At 50.4% G+C, this 25,666-nt stretch overlaps 2 protein-coding genes across 5 annotated transcripts; both read left to right on the top strand.

Moving 5' to 3' along the window:
- Positions 1–1,877: 1,877 nt before the first annotated feature.
- On the top strand, positions 1,878–13,796 carry LOC104314435 (transmembrane protein 45B-like). 2 transcript variants are annotated; one of them, XM_009913924.2, is made up of 5 exons: positions 9,240–9,441; positions 9,799–10,011; positions 11,012–11,196; positions 12,075–12,220; positions 13,082–13,796. In XM_009913924.2, exons 1-5 carry the CDS (start codon positions 9,258–9,260, stop codon positions 13,197–13,199), a joined length of 846 nt encoding a protein of 281 aa, XP_009912226.2. In that variant the 5' UTR covers positions 9,240–9,257; the 3' UTR covers positions 13,200–13,796. The 2 variants fall into 2 exon arrangements, with proteins under 2 accessions (XP_069644295.1, XP_009912226.2); XM_069788194.1 differs by lacking the exons at positions 12,075–12,220; positions 13,082–13,796 and adding an exon at positions 1,878–2,889 and having other exon boundaries at positions 11,012–11,437.
- A 3,738-nt stretch (positions 13,797–17,534) lies between these two features.
- LOC104314434 (transmembrane protein 45B) lies at positions 17,535–25,305 on the top strand. 3 transcript variants are annotated; one of them, XM_069788193.1, is made up of 6 exons: positions 17,535–17,620; positions 22,063–22,267; positions 22,539–22,751; positions 23,409–23,593; positions 24,274–24,419; positions 24,709–25,305. In XM_069788193.1, exons 2-6 carry the CDS (start codon positions 22,081–22,083, stop codon positions 24,830–24,832), a joined length of 855 nt encoding a protein of 284 aa, XP_069644294.1. In that variant the 5' UTR covers positions 17,535–17,620; positions 22,063–22,080; the 3' UTR covers positions 24,833–25,305. The 3 variants fall into 3 exon arrangements, with proteins under 3 accessions (XP_069644294.1, XP_069644292.1, XP_069644293.1); XM_069788191.1 differs by lacking the exon at positions 17,535–17,620 and adding an exon at positions 18,262–18,724; XM_069788192.1 differs by lacking the exon at positions 17,535–17,620 and adding an exon at positions 20,778–21,228.
- The last annotated feature ends 361 nt before the right edge of the window (positions 25,306–25,666 follow it).

Genomic DNA, 25,666 nt, shown 5'->3' with positions numbered 1-25,666 from the left:
AGTGTAATTATCTTGGATGGGAAACACGTCGATATCCCAGCGAGGGACCACATAAAGATCTCTGTCTGGGCGAGTGTGGCAGGCAGCTCTCCAGCTTGCTTTCCAATTTTCCTGCATCTTAAAATGGTGGCAGGCAATCTGTGCAGTTCAGCTCTCCGAATGCGTGTCCACATGGCAGGTGACTCTTTCACCCGTCCCCTCTGCCAGCACGCAACAACAAGGGAACTAATTTCCTGGCTCTGATGCTCCATCATTTCCCCCGTTTCTGTAAGCAATTAATTCTGAGCTCTTCCCGAGCGAATTTATGCATCGCTCCCTCCTCTTCCTACTGCATGCTCCAGCCCGTATCTAACACCGCATCCTTGGAGACTGCAGGTACCAGAGAACATAGCATCTTCCCAAAGGGCACCCTGAGATGTTTCCCAGAGCAACAAACTCCTGTTTTCCTGGTCACTCCCTGCAGATTTGCATGTCGGTGTGAAGAGACTGGCAGGCTGCTGTTTGCTGGCAGAGGTCCTACGGATATGTTTAGGGGCTGCAATTCTGCAGGGAGAAAAGAGACAGCAGGAGGTGGAAAATTAGAGATGGGCAGGACACAAACCAGCTTTTTGAGGCCTCAAAAATTCCTAGAACGGGCATTGTGATTTTTTTCCAGGACTGATTTCACATGAAGGCAATAAGATTTAGAAAAGCTGCTAATCAGGACTTGAGGCCTGACTTTTTTTTTTTTTTGGCTGGGTGTGCGATGCAGCGTGGCGACCAGGACTCCCACCTCCAGTGGTAGCCCAGTGCCTGTGGCTGGTGAGAGGCCAAACGCTGCTCACAGGTTAGATGAGTTACAACCTTTACATGTGACTTCAAGGCCATTTAAGGAACGGCAAGGGTTTTAAGGGGTGGCCGAGCTCTAGTGAAGAATACAGCTATAAATTAGAGGTGACTTTGAGTTTTGGTGTGTTTTATTGGGAAATGGTTGCTCTGGACCACGTGGAAGTGAGACATTTTGCTGAGGCTGGATTCTATTTAACCCCCAGCTCACAGATGGTCTTTACTACAGTAAATACCCATGAGAAGGTTATTTGTTTCCTTATAGTAACATCCACCCCCTACACCCCTCGTGGTTTCGTTCTGCAAATATTTGATGGTGCAAATTTCCTGGTAGCCAAGAAACACCAACGTGACGCAGCTGAGCGTTCTCTTGGGGCAAACTTCCAGTTTGGAGTCAGGTTTAGTTACAGGTTTAGTTTTTACCTAAACTCAGCCTTTCAAGAGGAGAGGAGCTGTGGGATTTATGTACCAGGTCCAGCAACTTCATCACTAATGACCAAGATTTTTGCATGGCATTTTTGGTGCCTCGACTGCATTTTTGGACATCCTCTGTTTTTCTTTCATGAGCTTGCACAGAGAGGCAGAAACTCTCCAGCTAAATAGTTCTTCATGTTTCCAGACCCTCCATCTCACCACTTGTTTTCCACCCATTTATTTCTCAACCTCAGTTTCAGGTGCAGGGTTTTTTGGGGGTAAAGCCTCCCATGTGCCCGCAACACCCTGAACTATTCTGATTTATTCCAGGGCTTGCAGGACACGCATTAAAATGGCAGCAGGCTCCTAGGACATTCGTGGAACAATTTAATGGAGGAGCTGCTTAACTAGAGAAAAGAAATGCCTGCAGCTTGGCTTTTGCCTCTGGAAAATTTGAATCGCCACACTTGAAAAAACATGCGCGGTTTGGGCATCCACCGCCACCGCTGATAAAATCAGCAGCGAGAGGATGCCTGCGGGATGCTTCCTCCCTGCCAGCAGTGCCCACCTCTCTGAAGCTGTCAGAAAGGATGAATTAATGGATAATTATTTTTACAAGAAGTCACCTGTTTAAACAACATTGTGGGACAGGGTGAGGGAATAGATTTTATTTTAATAAATCAAAATAATAATAATAATTTAAAAAAAAAGAGAGGGGATTGCTAGACAGCGCTTCTAACCATGAAGTCGTTTATGAAACAGGGTGGATATATTTAAAATATTAAAATTTGGCTTTCTTACTACAAATTCCCTGCGGCAGGTATATTTGCTTTCAGTGATGTAAGTACCTGCGCTGCTCCGTAAAAGCGAGTTAAACCCAGGGCTATTGCACAGAAGGCTCTGCCAGTGCTTCTCTTACAAATAGCAATAATAATGCTTACCTCTCTCCCAAGGGCGTCGTGGGGGTTAATTATTTAACATTTGTAAAGCACTTGCAGGGCTGGAGATGAAAGTGGAAAGTATTATTAAGAATAAACTACATTTTATAGGACGCCTGCTCAGAAAATTGCGTTCGGAGTTGAAATATGGGTTGTGAGCGGGGATCCCCGGAGGAGCATCCATCACGACCTGGGAAGCACGGAAAATGAAGTGCTTCAAAGAAATTAATCTGTTCTGCAGCGTTTCGTGGCCGGGGCTACACCGAGAGGTGTGGGGACCCGGCGTGGGGAGTAATGCCCTTGTCCCTGTATGAGGTGGGCAACGCGGGAGTGTGACAGAAAGAAATTTAATCATTGCAATGAAATGTGAGAAACTAAAGATGTGGGGGAAAAAGCCTTAAGACAGCCAGTTTTTCAGGTCAGGAAGTCGCAGGTGAGTTTTGAGGGAGAAAACTGCAAATCAAAGCCCCCCAGTGTGCCCAGGGGTAGTTTTTGCTTTTTTTTAATGTGTCCATGTTTTAATGTTGGTTGTTTGGGTTTTGTTTTTGTTTGGTTTTTTTTTTAACGATGACCCTGGTCATCGTTCCCATCTGGCCGGGGTTTGGGGGAGGCTGGGAGAGCCCAGGGCTGGCAGGGAGGAGGCAGGTGCTGCAGGCAGGGGAGGAGCACAGCTCACCTGGCCGCAGGTACGGCAGCGGGATCGCCGGCACAGGTAAGGGTCCGCTGGCTGGGGCCGGCGTGAGGAGGGGGCTTCGTGTTGGGAAAGGGCTGGGGAGGAGGGTGGAAAGTCACTCCGAGCTGTGGGATTCACCCCCCCACCCATAGCTGGGAGGGGAAGGGACCACACCTGCCTCTCCTTTGGGTGGGAAGGGATGGAGGGGGGACCCCAAAATTTGGCATCCGAACCAAGCCCCCTAGAGAGGGAGGAGAGGGGTTGGGGTAGGCGAGCCCGGACCCCCTCTCCATGGGAAAGCAAAGTTCGAGGGGGGAATACGGAGGGGTGGGGGTGAGGGCTCTGCCCTCCATGACCCACCAGGGTGTCCCACCACCCTGGGGGTCTCGGTGGGATGGGGCAGAGGAGGGTTTGCTGCTGGCCCTGCCAAGATGGGCTGTGGCAGTGGGACACGATGGGGCAGCCCGGCAAAGGGGCAGCGATGTTTTCCAAGGAGGAAGCTGAAAAATAAACACGATACGTGGGGCCCGAAAGCAGGCAAAGGCAAGAGGGGGCAAGCAGTCCCCCCCAAACCCCCCGCCCAACGTGAGCCCCTTGCTGGGCTGCCTGCAAGAAGCCCTTGTCAGCTCCCTGCTCCGGTCCCAGCCAAATGAACTGCAAAAGCTCTGCCTAACAGCTAGACCGAAACCACTGTTGCCTGCGCTGAACCAGAAACTCTCTCCCCACCCTCCTCTCCCTGCAGAATTGCCCCCAAAAGTCTCTTTTAGGGCCCAAAAATGTGCAGATGAGGAGGAAAACCAGAGTCCGGGGGAATGCCCTGCTGGAGGGACGGTGCCTCCCTTAGCAAGGCGCTGCAGGGGAAGGGTTTCGTCCTTCTTCCTACCAGCTTGTCGTTAAAAAACTAATAACATCTCGCTTTTGCAGCACCAGGTGCAATCGCCGAGGCACGGGGCGCTTGCAGAGGTTTATGCCAGGCAGCCACAAGCTATCTAATAAACCAAGGGGGGGCCACGATACTCAACAGGCTTAGGTTTATGTGTTTAAAGTGAATAACTGGATATGTCTGGGATCTATTGCAATGGAAATGGTTTCTTTAGTAGCTTGTCTTGGATAGTTTTCTTTGAGGCATCTCAAAGGCAGCAGGGAGGAGCACTTAGCGTGTGTCATGTTGAGGGGCGATCAGGACAATTTTAGGACAAGCAATCATCTCGTCTTTGGAAAATTCTGATGTTTGCAGTGTTGCTGGTGGCGGTAATGCTGCGTTTGAGTTGCTGTTTTGTGCGGGTACTTGTGAGGTAATAGGGGTTGGTGGAGTCAGGGCTATTCCGCCATCGCACATCGCGGGGCTGGGGAGGCAGTTTGGTGCACAGACCTTGGCAACCACGACCTTTAGAAAGCACTTTAATCTCTTAGGCATCACACAGAGGCAAAGAAAAATGGCTTTTAACATGGTAACGCGCATTTCCCAAAACAGATAATTTTTAAAGTCAGACCTCGTTGCCTTAAAAACCACAAATAAACAAATGCAAGTCATAAAGAGAAGCAAAAGGATGACGAAGCACCCGCTCTGAGCCCCTGTAATTAAGATGGCTTTGGCTAATTTGTCTTATTTCTCAGCTTTCTCTGCTGGGCTGTAACTTGGAGCTGCTTCTTGCTGCATCCCTGATGGTGGGGCTTAATGCAGGGGTAGGGATGGAGAGTCCAAAGCAGGGACTTATGAAACAGAAGGCAAAAAGAGACAGCATAAAGAAGAGCGGTAGCAGGCAGAGAGCAATATAACCTCTTCATCACCAGCTTTTTGGTCTTTCTCCCCCGCCACTGTCTCTTTCCAGGTGGGTCCACTGTGTCAATTAAATAGACCTCAGGTCCAGCATCCCAAATTTGAAGCTTTCACCCCAGTTTGAACTTCCTTGTTGAATTTTTCCCATTGCAGAGGGCCTTTATTTTCAGGTTAGCTCGGTCTATCTCGTGTGTCTATCTGCAGCTGCTGTACGAGCTCCTGCAGCAGCTGATGGTCCTTCAGATACTCCCCAGCAATTGAGCCCAATAGATTCCAACGATGATGATAATTTTTAACCTAAGTCTAAAGCCCCTAAGGATCCTCTAGAGGCAGAAAATTTGCTTTCCTGGTTTTGCAGACGTGGCTGGGCTCGCGAGTATTAATAACAAGTAACGTGATTGCTCAGTGTCACCCTTAACGCTCCCCGGTGCAGATGGAGGCAGAGATAGAAGAAAAACCGATGATAATGGGATGAAATGGTTCGGAGTGGGATTTTAGTCTGACATTAATGCATTAGGGATCCAACTCCTAGGGGAGATAATGGAAGTGCTGCTATGATTAGAAGTGCCTCTGCAGACAAGTAAGACAGTAATGGAGTGAGGCAGTGCAGGCAGGCAGCGGGCAACAGGAGAGCTTACATTTGTAGGAGATGCCTCTTATATTTGTAGGACATGCCTCTCCTGACATCTCTTGGGTGTCTCCTCTGCCGTCTTTCTGTCTGCAGAGGCACAGTTATCTCACTTCCATGTCTTCTCCTCCGGTCACTCCGTTGGTGGACCGCTGCCTCCCCTCCCAGCCTCCCGGGGGGAGTATTTGGGCTGTAGGATTATGTTGTATTCCGAGATGCATGCTGAGAACGTGCAGGGTAGGAAATTGGCTGATGGAGGATGCTTTTTGGGCTGAAGCACCTCAGCTGCTGTCAGGCTGTAGGTCTGGGTTTGATGCTCTCCTGCAGTCTCAAATTCTGCACGAGGAGACCCAAACCACCTCAGGAGGGTTGGAAGTAGCTTCATTATTTCCAGATATGCACCTCAGTGGCATTCCCCAGCTCAGCCTTTTTTTTTTTTCGCTAGCCAAGATATTTCTTCTCTTCACTGAGTCAGCCTTTCCCCAGGGAGCATCCCTGTCACCCGCAGATGCTCCGAGAGCCAGGCAGCAGGTCTCACAGTGAGCAAACCAGCTCTGGTGTGTCTGAACTGCCTGATTTGCAGAGGTCGAAGGGCAAAGTTAATTGCAGGGGTGATGGCTGCGAGCCATTTCCAATGGCGAACTTTAGACTGTAATTTCCAAGCTGGGGAAAATGGAAGTGATGCCCTGACTGAGACATTATCGATGCACTAATAAAGCCTTTACAAAAAAAAAAAAAAAATCTCGGTAAAGCAAATGAGACCTTCGGAAAACTCAAAGGGCCCAGGGTTTGGCTGCAAAGAGATTATCCGTGGCTGCTGGGGTAGGGCGAAAGAGGAGGCAAAAGCCCAGTCAGGCTCCTTGCCATCCTCCCTGCTGCTCCGGATGCCTCCCTGGATGGTTGGGTGCATTAGCTATAAAGCAAGAAGAAACCAGCTCCTTTGGGAGGTGATAAGAGCAGATGAAACGGTAAATCATTAAGCCAGCACAGCGCACGGCATTGTAATAAACAGAGGACAAAGTGCATTAATTACAAGCCAGCAGGGACACGGGTGTGTTATCAAATGTGCAGGCTAGATGACGAGGGAACGGGGCAAAGGCACGCTTTGCAGGGATGCCCTGTAATGGTGGTTGTTGCCACCAACCCCAACATCAGCCGGACTTGCAGCTTTTTCTTTCCCACAATGTGGTGATTGCAGGCAAAGTCTCGCTGCCTTTGGAGCTGTAGGGATAAACGAGAGCTGTTTGCTCCAGGGCGCTCACAGTTGAAAACATAATGTGGTTTGTTTGGTTTTTTTTTTTCCTCCCCCCGTGCTCACCTTTTGCATGTTTTCAGAGAAGGAAGAGAAGCAGGAGAAATAGTTTTGCTGGTCACGCATCCCAGATAAGCCACCCTGCTTCCTGCTAGCAAGTAATCGGGTGGGTACGGACGGCAGCAACCCTGAAAGAGACCCTGTCGCGCCGCTGAGCTCGCCCCATCTCACGTAAGCGCTGTAAGGTGGATGTGCTGCCCAGCCAGGTTGTGCATACTCCATTTAAGGGACCTTTGAGTTCTTCTGCTTATGATTGATCAGTGTATGCTTTAGGTCATCCCATTTCGGCTGCGTCAGTCTCATGTGGGAAACCATCAGGTCCCATTAAATATCTGCCTTTAAAATGTAACTGCTGGCGCTAGGTCATGGAGTTACATATTTGACTATATATTGCTGTAGTAGTGTTATAATTATAGCATTAATATGGCATGCTATGGCTGCAGTACTTCTTGTCGTGGTATTTGAGGATCAGTTTAGTTCTGCTTTCAGTCATTATCCTGATATTATACCTTTGCATGTATGTGACGGGATTCTCTGCTCATCCAGAAAATACAGATTTTTCAGCCATCTCCCTGGCTCAGGTATGCTGCTCCCTTAATCACAGGGATACAGGCGGATGCTCTGATTGCCCGTTTGCCTCTACCAAAGGACTAAAGAGACTATTGTATTAACCCACTGGACTGTGCTAGTGTTGCTGGTAAACGGCATCTTGCTTTGATTTTGTGTTGAATTACCCAATGCGCCCACTGTCAATAAATCTCTCCTTTTAAGTCATGAAATAAGGCAGAGCCTTGCAGGGCTGCTAACAGCCGCCCTCAAAGCTGCTAGCCAATACGGTAGAAAATAATAATTCCATGCACGGCTTTTTCACTCTTGGCTTAAATCCCCTCCTAAATTTGTCTGCATGAAACCCACTGTGATAGCTCATAGGTATTTGGTGAAGGCAGGACTGCGGGACCAGCCTGGTGTAAGCTGCAAGGACGTCAGCCCTGCCTGCTGCTGCATGTAGCCGCATGCACCCGGGTGGTGGTTGCACAATGTTTGCTTACCTCGGAGGTGTTGGGTTAGCTGGTTTGGTTAAACCAGTTCAAATCGGGCAGGTCAGCTACAGGGCTTTAGCAGGTCTGATCTAACCCGATGGATTTTCCTGCCCGGGGACAGCCGCCTCTGCGAGATGGTATCTGCACACAGCCGAGCTCCGGGGGCATGGACTTAATGGGGCAAAACAAGGTGCCCCTGGGACAAACCGACCTGAAATCAGATATTTGTAAAGCCAAAGCAACCACCCTCCCCTCTCAAAGGCTGGCAGCAGCAAAGCCACGTTCAACCTCACGCCCAAATTAACCTTCACGCAGAAGGCAGGCAACAGCAGAATTAAGAGCGCGTTTTGATCTAGAATACCACCGGGTGGGGAATGAAGCCCAAAATGCAGCCAGGGAAAGTGGTTTAAGGGTAGCCGGGTCGTGGGGGTCTGGGATGGGGAGGTGAGGTCCAGCGCCAAACTACACGGCACCTTGCTATGGGGATGGACGCCATCCACGCCACGAGAGACCCCGGCGTTAAGCACAGCTCAGCATCAAGAAGAACATTACTAAATGAAGAAGGGAGTCCTGGGCACTGGCAGCACAGCCTTTGCTATCAATTAAAAAAATCCTAACTGACCAGCCTGACGCAACCGACCTGGGATCGCACCACGGCAGGCCCCCAAACATATGCTGGAGCCCACATGAAAGAGCTAATCGTTTCTCTACCTAACTAAGCAAACCAGCAAATGGCAAACAGGAGCCGGCTGGGTTTTAATTGCTGTGATTCTCCTAGGAAACAGGTCCCCCGGCTCTCCTACAAACTGTGCATGTGTGCGCGCCCCGGCATGAAGGGGCACGGAGGCTCGAGCAGCTCGGCTGGAATCCCCGGGCTCTGTGCGGTGCAAATCCCAGCTTAGCGATGCTCTGGAGAGAGAATAAGGGGTGGGAGGGGGCAGTGATGCAGGGAGCAAGTTGGTTTGTTTGCCCAAAAGCAAAATGTTTTGTTTCCAGCAGCTTTTGGGGTATTTTTGAAGCTATAGTTTTAACAAAATGCTTTAGCTTTGAGAAACAGATGCAGGGTAGTTTCCCCCCACACACACTCCATGGGCTAGAAAAAATTCCAGGAATTTAAAAAAATTTTAGACATAGCACACCAGTTCTGTGGCTGTTCAAGGAGCTAAAGAAACCCACTGATGTTTACCCCTAGACCTGACTGTTTTCCCTGTGTATTATCTCTCCTACCTGGTCCCGAAAAGCCCACCCTGCCCTGCTCTGCAGCGGATACTCTCGCTTGTACCTGCAGAAGGGTTAGAAAAGCAGGAGCTACTGCTGGGAGGGATCCCGGGGGATGCAAGGTTCAGGCTGGGGTGTGTCAGAGATTGCAGCAGATATCGGGCCTCTGCTAAACTAGTCTGGGCTCCGGCTTTTTTGGACATTTCCTAATCTTGGGGCAAGGACTTCAGAGAAGTCCCAGATGTTCCCACCTCCCACCCTTGGAGGGTTTCCCAGTGCTCCTTCCTATTCCCATCTGCCTGGTCAAGCCTTTTCCAGTCCTCCCTGAAAGGGAAATCCCACTTTTTTCCAGTGTTATGTCAGATAACTGATGTATGTTGTATAATGACACTGGTTTTCTTTGCCTTGTAGTCGGAGGACGTTGTCAGGATGGCGAACTTCAAGGGTCACGCACTACCAGGCAGTTTCTTCCTGCTCTTTGGGCTCTGGTGGTCTGTGAAATACCCACTGCAGTATCTCAGCCAGAAAGTAAATAAGAAATCCCACAGGATATATTGTTTCCAGCGTGTGGATGCCATCGAAGGGGGAATCAAAATCATCTTTGCTCTAATAGGTAAGGGTTATATTTTATTAGCTATGCTGGTAACTTCCCCGCCTGTAGTGACGGCCATACCGGAGCCCCTACTCCAGAGAAACTGGCGCAGACGTGGAAGGATGCGTCCTTGACATTGATCTTGTCTTGATCTCCAATAGAGTTTGATGCAACAAAGACCAAGTCTCACACCCCTTCCCAAAGCTGAGCTACCATTAATACAGGCAGGCCCGATTTTTTAGATCCAGTCCTTTCTCCCTAACGCAAAACCATCAGCTTGTGCTTCAGAACCCTACCTCCCTCCCCCAGCAATAAGTAGCATCAACCATCGTTGCAAATAGACCATCAGAAACGGCGTGCTCTTGCGTGTCCGTGCAGGGATGCTGGCAGAGCAGTTTGTCCCAGATGGTCCACACTTGTACCTCTACAGCGGGGACAACCGCGACTGGGTGAAGCTGATGAACTGGCAGCACACCACCATGTACCTCTTCTACGGCCTCTCCGGCGTGGTGGACGTCTTCACCTACATCTCCCACGTGGTGCCGCAGGGTCTGGATCGCCTCATGCTGTCCGTGGCTGTGTTCGTTGAAGGTCGGTAGAAGGTGGCACTTAATTCAGGGAGGGATGTTAGAGGGTGAGTCCGGGAGGGACCAAGATTTGCCAGCCTGAGATATTGCTCTGAACACCCCTGAAGAGAGGACACGTTGTAGGTGATATATTATCGAAAGGCGGTCTGCAGCAAGATGGGAAATACAGGCATCAATAGGTCCTGGCTTCGCCTGGTTTGGGATTTCTGGGGTGACAGCGGTATAAAGCAGCAGGCTGGGTTTCCTCATTATGATAAATGGCTGGTGGATGCTGCATTTATCTTACATCTACAGAGCTGTTCGCATGCCCTGTGTTCCCCCCCGAGAGCCATTAATTGCACTGCAGGCATCATCATCCTCATCTGCTTGCGTTGCACGTGGCAAATTCGAGTGACTTATTCTGGCTTCAGCACATCATGAATATCATTTTGTCTTCAGGCTGTCTTGCAAGTCACGAGCCAGGATTTCAGACCCCTTTTGGATCACAGAGGGTAAAGACGGTCTTGCTGATGTAGAAAACCCCTTAATGAAGGCATATTTCCTGTTATTTTCCCTTCCCCAATCCCAATGGTTTTTAAAGCAGCGGCAGGGGCAGCTCAACAGACACAGTTTGGCATGTAAGAAAAGGAAAGATACCGTTTCCAGCTCCCAAGAAAAGAGTGAAGTTTAGCAACAGAAAAGTAGGACATGGCAGGAGCCTGGCTATGAGGGGAGGGTGGTCTGAAGAGGTGATGGCACCGACGCCGGAGGAAAACCACCCTTCTGTTGTCCTCTGCCTTTGGTCCCCATCTTGCTCAGATCCTCCTGCCCCAAGGCTGGGCATCTCGTCCCTCCAGGGTGGTGGGATGCCAGGACACCTGGAGGGATGGTGTTATGTGGAGTACCTTGTTTTCGTGGTGACCTGTCTCCATTCACCAACCAGGCAGGTGATTTCCTCTACCAGGGCTCCGCAGTCATGGTTGGTGGTGTTAATGCTACTCTAGTGATGGTATGTATTTTGGCAGGTTGTCTCTTTTATTACCACGTCCTTCACCGCCCCATGCTGGATCAGCATATCCACTCCCTGCTGCTCATCGCCATCTTTTCAGGGGCCTGCAGCATCATGCTGGAGGTCTTCCTCCGTGACAACATTGTCCTGGAGATGTTCAGAGCCGGTGTCACCATCGTCCAGGGAACGTGGTTCTGGCAGGTCAGTTCTGCCTTCTCTTGCGGAGCAGAGCACCGAGGTAGGAGAGCAATGGGAAAAGATGCAAAGAAGCCGTACATCATGTATCAATCACGTGTCTCTGAAGGATAATTTTGCCAGGCTCGCTTCATAAATAGATCATAACCCAGAATGAAAATTTACTTATCACAGGTCATCTCTGATGACTGCTCCTGCTGAAATAGCTGTTTGTCTTGGCTTATTGCTTCTCTGGGGGGAACGGAAAAAGCGAGCGCTCGCGGCGAGCGAGCAACATTTTACAGTATCTAACAACCAAGTACTAATTGCTTAATGTGTCTAATGCACCCTGCAGCACTCCCTCTGGTTTAGTGGAAAGATGCAAACCCCACCAAGCAATAAAATGGCTGAGTAAAAATACGGCCAGCTGCTTGCTTTGGTAGTAGTTGGAGAAGCAAAGAAATCAGATGGAGATAACCACTCCCAAAACTAGGCTGCCGAAAAGAAATGCGAGTTCCCTCCTCTTTCTCAGCCCCAGGGCTGCTGCGCTAACTCGAACTCAAATTCAGAGATTAAAAACTGTGCTGAGCTTGTAAAATACTAAATTTGGAGTTTTTAAAGGATGGCTAGGAGTCTGCAATGCAGAGGGATGAATGTATCTGGATATTGTGCAGAAAAAGAGAGGCGGCAGGCGCAGACTTGCTTTGTGTGGCCTCTCATTGCACGGCTGGACTTTAACGAGGCCAGCACTGTCTCAGCAAAATCCACTATCCTGGTCAGGGCTCAAGTCCCTCGGTCACCATGTGGATCACGGAGATAACCGAGATGGACAGAGGGGTGCTGGAGGGCTTCAGTACATTGATTTTCTTTTTCCCCCAAGGTAATAAATTGCTTGTTCCACCCAGATCGGGGTCGTGCTCTTCCAGCCGTGGGGAGGTCCCATGTGGGATGAGAAGGACCACAGCAACATCATGTTCCTCACCATGTGCTTCTTCTGGCACTGGGCAGCCGCTGTGGCCATCCTGGCTATAAACTACACTCTCACTTACTGGTACAGCTGGGGCATGAATTTGGGCAGGAGCGGGGTGGGCAGGCGGGGATGGGGATGGCTGGAGTAAGATGCAGATGTACTTCAGCCGATCCTGGAGTACAAAGTCACAGCTGAATAAGCAGCCCCTGACTACTGCAAGTTTTAACGCACGGCAACAAGCCTGCACGTTATTTGTCGAGTGCACAGAATGCAAAATAGTGTCAGCAAGAGGCATGGGCATTAAACGTGGAGAAGTCAAATAACTGAGCCCCTGAAGCTGCTCCTGGAAGTCACACTGCTTTTTTTTTTTTTTCCTCTGCACCGAGTGCTGGAAGTCAAACTTTAATTCAATAGAGAAATCAAAGCATTACCAGGACACCCTGGCACTTTGTCCCCTCCCTTGCAAGGATTTCAAGTCACTGAATTATTAGAGGTACAACAGCACTGTCTGATGGCTATAACATCGCTGGCCCCCAGCGTGGCTTTTCCAAGGGGATGGCAAGGGGACATTCTCCAACTTTCAGGGGTGCTCCCATGGCCTACGAGCCTCTAAGGGATGCTGCATGGCTTGCTGAGACAAGGGCTGCAGAAGGGATAGTCCAGGCTATGCAAGCAAATAGACTTTATACAGAATAAAAAAACCCCACGATGCTGCATGGCTTGCTGAGACAAGGGCTGCAGAAGGGATAGTCCAGTCTATGCAAGCAAATAGACTTTATACAGAATAAAAAAAACCCCCAAACCCCACATTTTAGGACCTCTATAATAGTTTCTCCCCCTCTGCATATTCATTACGAGTTGACTTCACTTCCCTGAGCATTCTGGTGAGTGGCATTAGTTTGGGGGTTTTGCTAACAGTGATTTATTGCTCGTGCATTACAGCTGCATCCAGAGGTGCAGGAGAGGCAGCGGAGAACCCTACATCGGGCTCGGAGTCCGGCAGCATAAGCATGACACGAGCTCCCAAGCCACCTTCTTAAATGGATCTGATGAAGAGTGAAAAGGGTGCAATCTCCTTCCCCAAATACATGAAGAATCTCTTTTCTAGAAGGAAATAAAAAGAAAAAAAAAATCTAATGAAATGTTTACATTTTGGAAGAGCAAAGAGAGGTGCACGTTGAGCGCACGGGGGGTAGCTGCCCTCCATCCGTACACGAATATCGCCGTCTCTGAAACGAGCGCTGTTTGCAGTGATTTTTAGCAACAAAATTAAGCGCAGAAATTCAACATGATGAGATCGCTTCGTCCTCTGGGTTCCCACATGTGTTTTCATAGTGATGGAGGGCAGCCTTTGCCCGGCTGACTTTTCCAAGAGCCTGGAGGCTTTGACCTGCCGCATTTGAAGTCAGGGAAACCTCCAGGCTGAGGTCAGGTACCTCCGGACCAAGGCATCAACCCGAGGAGGAAGAGTAAAAGAGCGTTGAATGTGAGATTATGTCAAATTTGCAGCACCATGGCTTGATTGTACACAATACAAATTTTATTACTGAAGCTTTGAACTAAAGAAGGGTTTTGTTAATAGTTTTCGTGTTCACTTAAAGGCTGAAAGAGTGAATAAATGTGAAATAAAAATCCTCACTGAGCTGATATCCTTAAATTTAAGACTGATAAATTATAGAGTGTGTAATAATAGCTTAGACAAATCCATCCCTCAGACCTGTAAAGCCTGAAGGGCTGTAAGATACATGGCTAAGCAGCAGGGATTCATAAAATGTCCCAGTTTTCCATTGAAAATTAACCCCTCAGCTAGGAAAGTGAGACAAAACAGGCACATGTTTTGTTTTTAGCCTGCCTTTGCCAGTTAATTTCTTGCAAAAAATGAGTGGAAATGTCACGTCCTAGATGGGAGGAAAATGTGCCGGTAGTGATTATGGGGATTAAAAAAATAAAAAAAATATATATATATATAAAAATATACACCAGCGCAAGCTGAATTGCAGCTGCTCATGTCTCAAACCCTGGGGCTGGAAGGATGCTCTGCACTGAAGTTTCTCATTGCTGCGTAATGGAGGGGGGATGGATGGCAGCCGATTTTTTGCGCTCATGTTCATGACTGAACAGAAAAGCAGCTACTGGCAGGTCCAAGTGTTTGTGGCTCCCTGCTCACACCCAGGGAAGGCAAAACTCGTCTTTGAACACCCTTTCCCCTTGTGCAAAGAGCCTGTGGCAAAGACTAAGGGGGCTACAGCCTGGATTTTATTGCTTATTAACAGTGCTATAAAGACTAACTAGCTTTCCTTGAATGCCAGCTTTCCTGTATTTCCACCACTGAGCCAGTTTATTTTGCAGGGGCTGGATATCAGAAGGTGCAAACAGGCTGGATGTGAAGAGAATTAAGCAGCAGAGCAATACATCTCCGTAAATCCATCTGATAAATGCCGTGCAATTAAGTCTCAGGAGTTGTAACCGCTGAACACGACGAGCGTTTTGCAGATACGTTTTTTTTTCCTGCCAAGTGGAATAGTTTTTCTAAACTGCATGAATTCCTCTTGCTGCTACGATGAGACACAACCCAGGGAAGAGCATTTTGCAGGCTGCCGCCTCCTAATGCAAAGAGAAAACCCTATCTGCAGGGTGACAAACTGAGTTACCTAGAGTGCTGCAGGACAGAAAGCGAGCTTAAGTGAGCAGCAAAAAGACCTTGCGTGGTGCCCGGCATCATTTCTGGTCTGCCCTGAATTATTTTCTTTTAGAAAACAGACAGAACATCACTATTCCCATTAAATAGCCACATGAGGGCAGCACCAGGTGGCAAAGCTGGAACATTCTCCAGGCTGGCTGAGGTTGCAGTCACCTTGCAGTCACCCTCCTGCTTGCCACCCCCGAAAGTCAGAGGTTATTTCCATCCGAGGCCACGCAGATGAAAGCTGACCTTGGTTTTTAAAAGCACCCCTTGCTTTTGAAGGTGGGAGAGGGTTGATTTAGTTCTTCATGCCTCTCTTTGCTGCTCTTAATCGAGTTGCTGTCTCCTTTCACGCCAAGGTTTTCTTTGTCCCTTGTCACTCCGTGGCCACAAACCACTTTTTCCGTCTGTAGTACCCGGTGTCTGGAATAGTTTCTGTCTGCCTCATTAACTCCCCGCTCCTACAAACATCCCAGGACTGTCAGTATAGCACTTGCTAATTTGTTTTCCAACTCTGGAACACATTCTTTCCCGAGGTATGAAGGTCAGTGAAGGAGGAGAGATACAGCCTGTGATTAAGTAAGGAAATAGAGGTGGTGTTCGTTTCCAGACGAGAATTAACAATTTTTGGTTTAGCTCAAAAAACAGGTTTGTAAATAACTTAGGTACGCAAACAAGGGCATGAAGGTTGCTGGGTGCATGGTGGGTGCTCCAGAGATGGCTTATTATACAGCGAGGTGCAATCATAAGCCATCCTCACATTGATTTGTTATGTGATAGGTATACCAGGACAGCCCTAAAGGAAATAAATATTGTTTTTAACACAACCTTAATATCAACCAGTTGTCCTGGATCACGTTTTTCACCATATAAATTGAGTTACCAGCTAGTGTCTCTGTACTGGAGCCATTGGCTGGAGAAGACTGGGGGTATATTTGTAGCCATGTCCACAGCTGGCTTTAAGAGGACCGTGATGCCCTGGACGATGTCTCGGGGGTGTTTTTTGTCTTGTGTAACCATGGCCTGATGTTGTTGGACTGTTGTCACTCGAGTGACCTTCTCGTCCGAGGCAGGAAGGAGCTGCTGATGGTAATATCTAACCTCCTCTTACGAAGGAACCCAGACGACACCCCCCCCCCTAAAGCAACCAAACATCTTGGCAGCTGGCTCTGCCTCCAGCTAGAAAGACAAACCCTTCATCAAGAGCCCTAGCACAGCCCATCCACGAGCCACTCATTTCTCGGGCAGAGATGGGATCTACCGTTGCCACCCTTCACAGCCACATTTATGTAAGGCTGAAATGATGGTGTAGGCAGCAGAAGGAGCCCTGCCTATGCTTATCCCACCTGCTTCACCTCCTCTGTTGCCTGTTTATGAAAGCCGGTGTTAGCATTCGTCATAATAATAATAATAATAATACTTTGCACTTCCCGAACAACCATCCATCTGCAGCGCTCGGGCTGCTGGCAAACCTTTAATTAGATTGTGCCTCCCACCACCCCCAGGAAGGAGGCAAACATTATCACATTTTTTCATTAGCACCGAGGCTGATGATGAACCTTTAGGGAGAGGATGTTGCAGTTACAGCTGAGAAAAAAGAAAAAGAAGAAGGAAAACAAAAAAAAAATCAAATTCAGTTCAGGGTTTAGCTTGTGAAGATTAGAGGGTCTGGAGCAGGTCGGACACCGATCTGCCTCCCCCGGTCTCTCCCTGGGAGGAAGAGGAGGGCAGGCGCCTGCTGGTACAATCCTGTAATGCTCCTCAGTGGTTTGCAGCTCAGGAACCGTAATGAAGTCACGTCCATTCGTGCCCGCAGTGATTTTAGCACATGTGGTGTATGAGTGACCCTCTCTGTGACCGGGGGGGCCAGGGTTTGCCATCCTTTCTCTGGGCGTCCCCTCATCGGGCTGTTGTTCCCAACTGCTTGTCACAGTTTATTCTCATTTTTACCATGGGGATGGTTTCAAAGGCTAGAAACCCTCTTTCCTCAACCGTTTCATGCACCTATAACTTTTTTTCACTGTCTGATTGGCAGGTACTTGAATCCGAGTTGCCCTTTTCATAGAAACCTTTCTCTATGGGCTTTACTCTTTGCTGGCCCTTTAAACTCCAGGGAAAAAGGCACCTTCAGCCTCTTGAGCAGATACTTTTCAGCTGAGCCTCATTTCCTCCCCTCTCCCTCCAGCTGCTGCCCTCCCAGCTTGCTTTTTCCCACTTTCTCCAAGGGCTTGACTCATTTTGTTTGGGGAAGTGGTTCCGTGCTGAGCTGCCTTTTGGGGTAATGGTTTGTTGAGCTGGGTGGTTGCAGAAAGGAAAACTGAACTGCAAAGAGGTCCTTGATGGTACTGCTGCTCTTTTTCCAGCAAGAAAGGTATGCTTTACTTGCTGTATAATATTTAGGGGTAGGCCTGTAAGGAAGAGCTCCTGTGGGGGGCTGCATTTCTCTCTGTGCTTGGGCTTCATGAGGTAGCAAGCTCCTGAAGCTTGGGTGAAGCCGCGTGTGTTCGTGGAAGCCCATTTGTCGCCGTGGGCTTCCCCGATGTTACGGGACCCTTTTGCGCGTGTGCTCGGCCCTCTGCGATGCAGTTTGCTCCCCGAGGACCGTCGGAGGTGAGCAGCGATGGGTGTATGGCACGGCTGCGTGCCAGCATCACCGCCAGCTTCTTGTTTTCCTTCCTTCCTCCCACTTGCTACCGCTGATATGGAGATAATGGGTATAAAAGAGCTCCTGGCTACGGCTTGGTGGCTTTTATGGCTGTGCCGGAGAACAGCCCGTCACCCTGGGGAGGATTGTGCAGGTTGGTTTGCTTCTGTGCTATTCCAGCCTTGGGGCTTCCCTGGGCTGCTGGCTCACGTGTGTGGGGCTCTTGGCAGGGCTGGGCATAGCTTACCCTGTGGCCTCGCTTGGGGTTTTTTTTTTTGGTTGCACGGGGAGTTACGTGCGTGCGGTCGCAACCCAGAGAAATACTGGGTTGGGGATGCGCTGAGTGGTTGTTAATGCCCGCGGCCGCTCCTCGGGCAGTCGGAGGCTCGGGCAACGCTCCTGAGCAGCACTGGGTGTTTCTGCACCATCGGCTCGGTGCTTTGGAGGGAGACGGGGATGCTGGGGTGGCCCGTGGTATTTATTTGCCTTGAGGCACTTGCGTTGCTCATCTGGGTGGCCGGTGAGGTGCTAAGGCTGGGCGTGCGGCCGTCGGAGATGTCGCGCGGGGCAGATCGGTAGTGGCTTGTGCCTGTGGGTTCTTGGCATTGGGCAGCGTTGAGTATCGGATGGGTAAAAAGGAGTGGAAGCAGGCTGCTGTGTCCTGCCAACCCATCTTTTGGGGGAGATCGTCCCCTTCCTCTTGGCTGCTGTGGGCTGGGAGGTGGAACTCACAAGGGCTCAGCTCTGGTTTGCGAGCTCCTGGCCCCAAATCTCCTTGCCTGCAGGTACCTTTTATAAGGCCAGACCACCCTAAAAGGGTTATCGCATACCTGGCAGCCCAGTTCAGAGACTTCAGAGCCTTTCCAGCAGGGCCTGGCCATGTCAGGCGATGCTGCATCCTTGTCTTTTCTTGGCTCCTTCCCCAGTCATCTAAAAAACCCAACATAATAACTGAATATACGTGGTTGCTATGGGAACGGGAATTGGCTGCTCATCCTGATTTTTGTGGCAAACTCTGGGAGATTTTTTTTTTTCTTTTTTTTTTTTTTTTTCCATAATAACAGACACGAGGTGTCCCGGGTTGTGAAAGCTGGTTGACTCAGCGTGCTTTGAACTGGCCTGCAGGATGTTCGGCTCTAAACATCCTGTCTGAGGGCCACCTCCCCGTAGTGGCTTCTCCCTTTATCTGCCTCTTCTGAGTAATAACCACTCCTCACTGCCACATCTGGAGAGGGAGAAGGACAGGCAGGAGTCGCAGGTAAACTCTTCTACCCACAGAGAGAAATACATCGGTGAGCAGCTGGGCCACGGGATGGACGTGGCTGCTTGAGCTTGGGAAGAAGGGACGTGGGGAGAGTCCATGCATGCAAGGCAAAGGTCTAGTGTGATGACGGCCACTGATGAGGCTGGCAGAAGTGGTCCTGATGGAGACAGACTCCTAGTAATTGTGGGCAGTGTGCGTTTAGCTCTTTTTTCGGGGGTTACCAGGTTTTGGAGGTGCGTCCTAGCAGAGGACTTGCAGGAGGAGAGGGGGCTTGCGCCTCTTCTGTTGGGTGAGAGCTGTTGGCACAAGAGTAATGTGCCTGGGTAGCAAAGATGGAGAAGGATCCACAAAGAGAAGACCCTCCAAACATCCGTGGCCAGGCGCTGAGCTTGCCCTCTGCGTACAGGCTGGTTGTCCTAGGATGGTGCCTGCTGGGCTGATGGTTGCACCCATGGGTGCTCGTAGGGGATCCTCGTGCATCCACATGGACAGCATCCTCCTGGCAGCGTCGATCCCCTGGCATCAGCTGGAACAAGTCCCTACACGGGGCCAAAATCATTGATGATGACAGACCCAGAGCTGCAATGGCTCCGAGGGGAAAGCCTGGAAATTGGGCAGAAATGCCGTCGTCCTTCCCGTGCCGAGCCAGGGGAGGCTGCGAGCAGTCAATGCGAGGCACTGTAAGGAGAGCGGGCAGCTCCCGTATGGCTAATAAGCAAAAGCATCACAGCCTGGAAGCTGTGGAGGGAGAAGGGCAGCTCAGGTAATAACTTCTGACTGCAGCCATATTTCAAGTCCTCTGACAGACAAACTAGCTCGCAGGAAAAATAAATAACCCAGTGCCTCTCCTCAACCGGTGTGCTCTCTTCCCTGGCTGCAGCTCACTTGAAGCTTAATCAGCTTTTATGCAAGCGTGGACTCAAATGCTGGGGCTGGGGGAAGCCAGCGCATGAGGTATCGGGTTTGGGCTCGGTGGGCTGGTCGAAGGGCTGTGTGGATGTGTGGGGGTTGTTTTTCTGCGCCTCAAATATGTGAGCTGTGCAAGTAGACTGTTGCTTGGAAACATGTCTGGTTTCTCTGTGAAATACCAGCAGTTTTATAAAAGAAGGTGATTTTTTTTTTTTTTTTTTGTGTGTGTGTGTGTGTGGGCTACATGCAAGCTTCTGCTTGACCCAAGGGTGGGTTTGGGACATCTCTGCCAAGTAAGAGATGCCCCAGGATATGTGGTGGCTGCTGAAGTGCTGCGGCCGGGTGGTGGGAAGCAAAGGGGACTCGTGACAACTACCAAAAGCCTTGCTGGATTGGGCTGCTGCCAGGTTACAAAGAAAAAAAGGTCCCCAGCACCAAACTGAGGAAGAGTGAGGCTGCTCTGCTGGGGAGAGGGATGGTCAGGGTAGGAGATCCCAGGGACAGCTCCGAAACAGCGTGGTTTGGGTCTGCTGGTAACTAAGGCGAAGAGGGGATGCCCGGTGGATGTAGGGTGATAAATCCCTGGGTTAAAGCTGGATGCTGGTGTGGCTTGGAGCAGCCTCTGGAGCTGCAGGTGGGACGTGTCAGTTGTCATTTCTGATGTCTGGGCACTGGGATGTCTCCAATTAAGCAGGTCAAATTAACGCTCCTGCTATGTATCTTGATCGGGGTACACTCCTGACACCAGCTTCAGGCTGTTGCCCTTGCAGTCACAGTCTCTGTAGGACAACGGTAAAATTTGGTTGTGTCGTGCAATTGTGCACCACTTAAATGCGCTTTAATAGTGTTTGTTCTTAGTCACTTCAGCATGTGGATGTCTGTGCAGGGAATATATGTGCCCTGGACTGGGTGTCCAGGCTATAACCAGGAAAGACATGGGGCATGAGCCATCTCACCCTAATGTAGGCATCCAAAATAGAGCAGAAGGCCATCACCGATGCCCAAAACAGCTTCTGGGATGGGGTGTTTCTCATCTGCGTGAAAGGCTGTTTAGCAACTTCCCTCCTGAAAGGAAACCTTAATGCGGTGTAAACAGCTTTGAGCCTTCCCCAGGTTACCTGAGTCCCAGAGATGCAATGGATGACGATAGTCGGCATACAAACGCCGTGCTTGCCCACGCAGGGCTGAGCCTGTTCGACCGATTCCAGCTCTGCAGCCAAAACCTGACCGGGAACATCTTGCAGAGCTCTCCCTCACCTAAGGCACTTGCCACACCATATCCTACCCTTATTTTGCAGTGCCTAATTACTTTCTCGTGTGGGAGGACTTGGAGAACGTGCTGGAGTTGTTCATCCAGCCTCTGCAATTTGCTTTGGTATTTATAAACACAGCGAGGATGTGATTTATGATGCAAGGGCAAGTCGGTGTGGTAGCTTCAGAATGAGTAATGCCTTCTTCCATGCACATCTGAGCTGTAGAAAAGGACCAGAAAGCCCGTGAGGAGGTAAAGCGTGAGACCTCCTTAGGTGGTAGAGGCATACAGAGAGCAAGCAGAGAGGTCTTGCTGGAGGAAACAAGACCATCCCAAGGTAACATGAAAAGCTCACTGCTATAAGCATTTAGATCATTACTTATTCCCTTCTGTGCTTGCTGCTCTGGGATTTTTTTTCAACAATTTGAGTATAGGCTTAAACACTTTGCAGGTTATAACTTGGCCCATGGCAGCCGGTTGTGCTGCCGTACCTCTGCTGCTCTCCATCCTTGCTGGTGCTCGGTGGCGTTGGTTTGGCTTAGCACGAAGGCAATTTTCATGCCTTTAGCCTTCGAGCTCTTCCTACTAGAGATGAAATATCTTGTGTCAAATCATGGCTCGTGTTCCATGTTGTGTGGAATATGTATGAGACTCCTTTTGGAAATGGTAATGGTTCCTGGGTTACCTCCTCCTCCTGTTGCGCAGCCGGTAGGGCCCAGCAAAGCCTTGGCTGGCTGAAGCTGCTGAACGCACCGGCTGAATTCACACCCTGGTAATTATCTAGCTTGGAGGGAGTTTATGTTCTGAGGAGATAATTGTCACGTTGCTTTTTATTAGCAAAAACTTTTTTATGGTTCCTCTTCTAATAGCACATAGCTGTTATGCTTTCTTGGGCGCTACTGTATTTTTCTCTGGCACAATGAAGTCCTGATGACTGTATGCATGCAGCCACATACGTATATATGTATAAACGTATATACAGTGGTGCACGGTGGCAGCTTCTCCATGGTGATGTCACATCTCTGGTATTACCTTTTTGCAGTTGATGGCGGAGCCGTGCACACCCGCTCTGTTGGGATGCAGCTCCCCAGGGATGCCGAGCAAGTGAGCAGCCCAACATCTCCCTTGGGGATACTTTGAGTCGGTCCCCAGATGCTGTTTGTCTTTGCAGGTCCAGCAAGTGAGCCCGATGCCAACAAGTTTCCTCGGCAGTGCCCTCCGGGGCACCTTCTTCTTAATTTTTGGTCTCTGGTGGTCTGTGCGATACACCCTAAAGTATCTCAGGCAGAAGGCCAATGCCGAGAACCAGCCAAGCTATGGGGTCCAGCGGATGGAATTCTTTGAAGGGGCAGTCAAAGCTTTCTTTGCTCTAGCAGGTAAGAGATGATGATGAGTCTCTGCCCCGATACCTACTGGCACTGCAGCTGCTCTCTCCTACGAGACTGGGGTCGTTTGTAGTGGGAAATGGCCGCAGCTGACGTGGGAGGGCTTGGGGACATGCTTGTGGCTTGCTCTGTGATGGCACCTTTCTACTGTTCTTCTGGGCAATTAGCGGTATGACTTCACCATTGCAAAGAAAGGTTTTCTGCAAGCTTGTCCTTTCCCCCGTGTAAAAGGAAAAGCGTGACCTTTCCGCTCTCTGCCCAGGGATATTGGTCGAGCAGTTTGTTCCCGCCGGTCCCCACCTGCAGCTGTACAGCCCCAAGACGCACAGCTGGGCAGACCTCACCCACTGGCATTACACCACCATGTACCTCTTCTTCCTCCTCTCCGGCATCGTGGACATCGTCTCGCACTCCCCGCTCAAGCTGCCGCTTGGCTTGGATCGGCTCTCGCTGTCCATGGCTCTGTTCATCGAAGGTAAATCGCACGCGGTGCCTGGGAGAGTATGGACTATGGGTTAGGGGAAGTGTCGGGAGGGTCACCGGTGTGCAGCCCAAAATCCCTGGGCTCTTTCGAGGCCAGCAAGGTGCCATGCAAGCAGATAGAGCTGGAGGGTGCGCAGATGCGTGATGGCACCGGCTCCATGCCGAAGTCACCGCCTCCCTGTTCCTCTCCAAATATGAATCCAGCTGTGGCTGGGTGCACGGGGGATGCACGAGGCCCTAGGGATGGTGACAAGCAGCCAGAGTCTCAAAAAGCTGTTGTCCCACCACCTCGAATGGATGCGCAGAGGGATAAACCCTGATACAAAGCTCCCCATCACCTTCTGAGCTGGAGGTGCCCATCGCTGTGCTTCTCCTGGCAGCCCTACGGCCCTGGCTGGGGCACGGGGATAGAGCAGACCCCGGCGCTGGGGGCTGCGTGGTCCTTGCAGAGTGAAGGGGATGACAGCAGGCTGTTTGCTGCCTGGCTCTTCCCACCAGGCAGATCATAGCAAGACCTGGAGCATAGTTTTCAGATGTGTTTGCTTGGTTTTTGTTGTTGTTGTTTTGTTTGTGTTTTTTTTTTTTTTTTTAAAAAAAAAACAACCAAATCCCAGAGCATCCTTTTCTAATGCAGTGTGAATCTTGGCAGGTTTGCTCTTCTGTTTCCGTGACTACACCGATGCTGCGCTGGACCACCACCTCCATTCCCTGCTGGCCATGGCTATCTTTGCTGGAGCCCTCTGCGCCCTCCTAGAGGTGTTCCTCCGAGACCACATCATCCTGGAGACCTTCAGGACCAGCTCCTTCCTTCTCCAGGGCTCTTGGCTCTGGCAGGTCAGTGCGTATCCAGCGCTCTCCTCCCAGCAGTGGGGTTTGCACCCAGGAAGACAAGCGGAGGGGGGCTGCTCTGCCCTTTATGGCACATCTGTTGGGTTCAACTTGTAGGCTGGTTGGAATATCTTAGTAAATAAAAGGAGGAAATGAGGCTTAGTGCCAGAGCTGTCATCGTGGAGAGATGCACGGGTAATGTATGCATCATCGACGAACCTGCATGCTAAATGGAAGTTAGACCCCCACAAGGGTGGGAAACCACAGTCATGGGTTTCTGTTCTTTTTATTGGGTCCAATTTCTTCCTTTATTTGTCCCGAGTAACTGGAAATGTCTGGAAACCTCTCATGTAATCACCTGGCTTTGGGTCTAGGGAGAAATGCACAGCCTGGCAATGTAGCCTTTGGGTTGTCCTCTTTCTCTGGGGACGCTGGGCTGCGCTGCCAGCCCTAAGGCTTGTCCGCAGAGCATCCCACTCCACCCGAAATGCACCCCTGTATCAGTCTGGGGAGGCAAGCATGCTTGGGGGTGCTCAGGGCAGCGGTCCGGGTGTTGCTTGGGGTTATTGTGCCTCTAGTCCATAGTCAGCTGCAGCAGCTTGGCTAAAAACAGGAGGAGAAGCGAGGAGGGATGTGCTAAAGCCTGACTTGTGCCGATGCCTAATCTCTCTTCTATCTGTGACCAGATTGGGTTTGTGCTGTGCCCTCCGTGGGGAGGACCGGGCTGGGATCAGACCGACCGCAGCAACTTTACGTTCCTCACCATGTGCTTCTGCTGGCATTACGCGGGCGCTCTCGCCGTCTTGGCAGCAAACTCTGCCGCATCTCGCTGGTACGTGGGGGAGAGGGGTCCTGGCACCATGTGTGAGTCGGGATGGCCAAGAGCAATACCTAGACCCAATGCTACCCTGGGAAATCTAGCCACCAGTGTATCGTGGGATAAGAAAAGTGGGCGTCCGTGCGTGTCCAAGCACGGACTAGTCCGTGGCTTGGCTGGAAAGGATGGGCTTGGTGCCACCGCAGAGCAGACGGTCCTTAGCAGCCTTCCCGAGCAGGCTGGGGTGAGCCGACAGCTCTCGCTGCCCGCAAATACTTGACTGGTGTCACTGTCTGCCTTGCAGCTGCAACGAGTCCTGCCAGCTGAAATTCGGGGACATCGACGTGGAGCTGGACTGCGGCATGTGCGTCCGCAAAGGCAACAAGAGCTCCAGCGGCGCCCTGCTGCCGGAGAGCGGCTCGGATTGATAAGTGAGGCCGTGGTGGGCATGGAAACTTCTTCCCCGCTGGCTTAGAGCTCTTGAGATGAGGTTTTTTAATTAGTCTTGACAAACTACACGGGCACTTGATGGCAGAGCATCAGAAGTGGGAGGCAGGACCCCGAAGGCGGAGCGCAGCAGGAGGTGCAAAGTCTTTCCCGTGCATCCCTTGGACGGTAGCGAGAGCAAACCAGGCTTGTCTGGGAGGGAGTTTTTAATTTTTTGTGCCGCAGCTCAGGCTGCGAACTGCAGGACTGGTTTGCTGGTGGAGTCCAACCGGCGTGGCCGATTTGGCTATTTTTTTAACATTGTTTTTGCTTCTGCTTCTGCAGAAGGGAGCCAAACCAGCGTTCAAAGCTCCTGGTGGCTGTTGCCCGCTCTGGTGTTAATGGAGGGGTGTTTTTTGTACAAAGCTTAATGTGCACAGAGTATACGTGATCACCAATAAAGTACTTTAACGAACCACCTCGACGGACCTCTTGAATATGATGCCTTGAGATTGAAGGCATGGTTAAGGCGATGTCCGGCTTGAAAACGGTTTGGGGGGGTGGATGAAGCATCAGAGGGATGGGACTGCGTGTGATAACGTGGCCAAATCTGCCCGGAGAAAGGATGGAAAGGTTGGAGGTTGCCCTGTTAGCACTGGCACGCAGCTGCTCTCCTGCTTGTTTTTAATCAGAAGCTGAGAGGATGCGTTAGATATGCGAGGCAGCCTGTTGGTGATGGATTTTGGCATGCCTGGGAGATGGGGCGTTTGCTGGGGAGGGTTCAGCTTGCAGAGAGACCCTTGAAACAAGATGATGGATGGTTTCACCCACACACA

The sequence above is a fragment of the Haliaeetus albicilla genome, chromosome 7 (genome assembly GCF_947461875.1).
Source record: "Haliaeetus albicilla chromosome 7, bHalAlb1.1, whole genome shotgun sequence".
In the NCBI taxonomy this organism is placed as follows: Eukaryota; Metazoa; Chordata; class Aves; order Accipitriformes; family Accipitridae; genus Haliaeetus; species Haliaeetus albicilla.
This window is presented reverse-complemented; position numbering and strand designations above follow the sequence as displayed.

Bases quoted from the DNA above. Each gene is read 5' to 3' on its own strand.
- LOC104314435 (XM_009913924.2), top strand. From the start codon at position 9,258: ATGGCGAACTTCAAGGGTCACGCACTACCAGGCAGTTTCTTCCTGCTC. The intron at 9,442-9,798 runs GTAAGGGTTATA...GTGTCCGTGCAG, and splicing joins AATCATCTTTGCTCTAATAG to GGATGCTGGCAGAGCAGTTT. The intron at 11,197-12,074 runs GTCAGTTCTGCC...TGTTCCACCCAG, and splicing joins AGGGAACGTGGTTCTGGCAG to ATCGGGGTCGTGCTCTTCCA.
- LOC104314434 (XM_069788193.1), top strand. From the start codon at position 22,081: ATGCCAACAAGTTTCCTCGGCAGTGCCCTCCGGGGCACCTTCTTCTTA. The intron at 22,268-22,538 runs GTAAGAGATGAT...CTCTCTGCCCAG, and splicing joins AGCTTTCTTTGCTCTAGCAG to GGATATTGGTCGAGCAGTTT. The intron at 22,752-23,408 runs GTAAATCGCACG...GAATCTTGGCAG, and splicing joins CATGGCTCTGTTCATCGAAG to GTTTGCTCTTCTGTTTCCGT.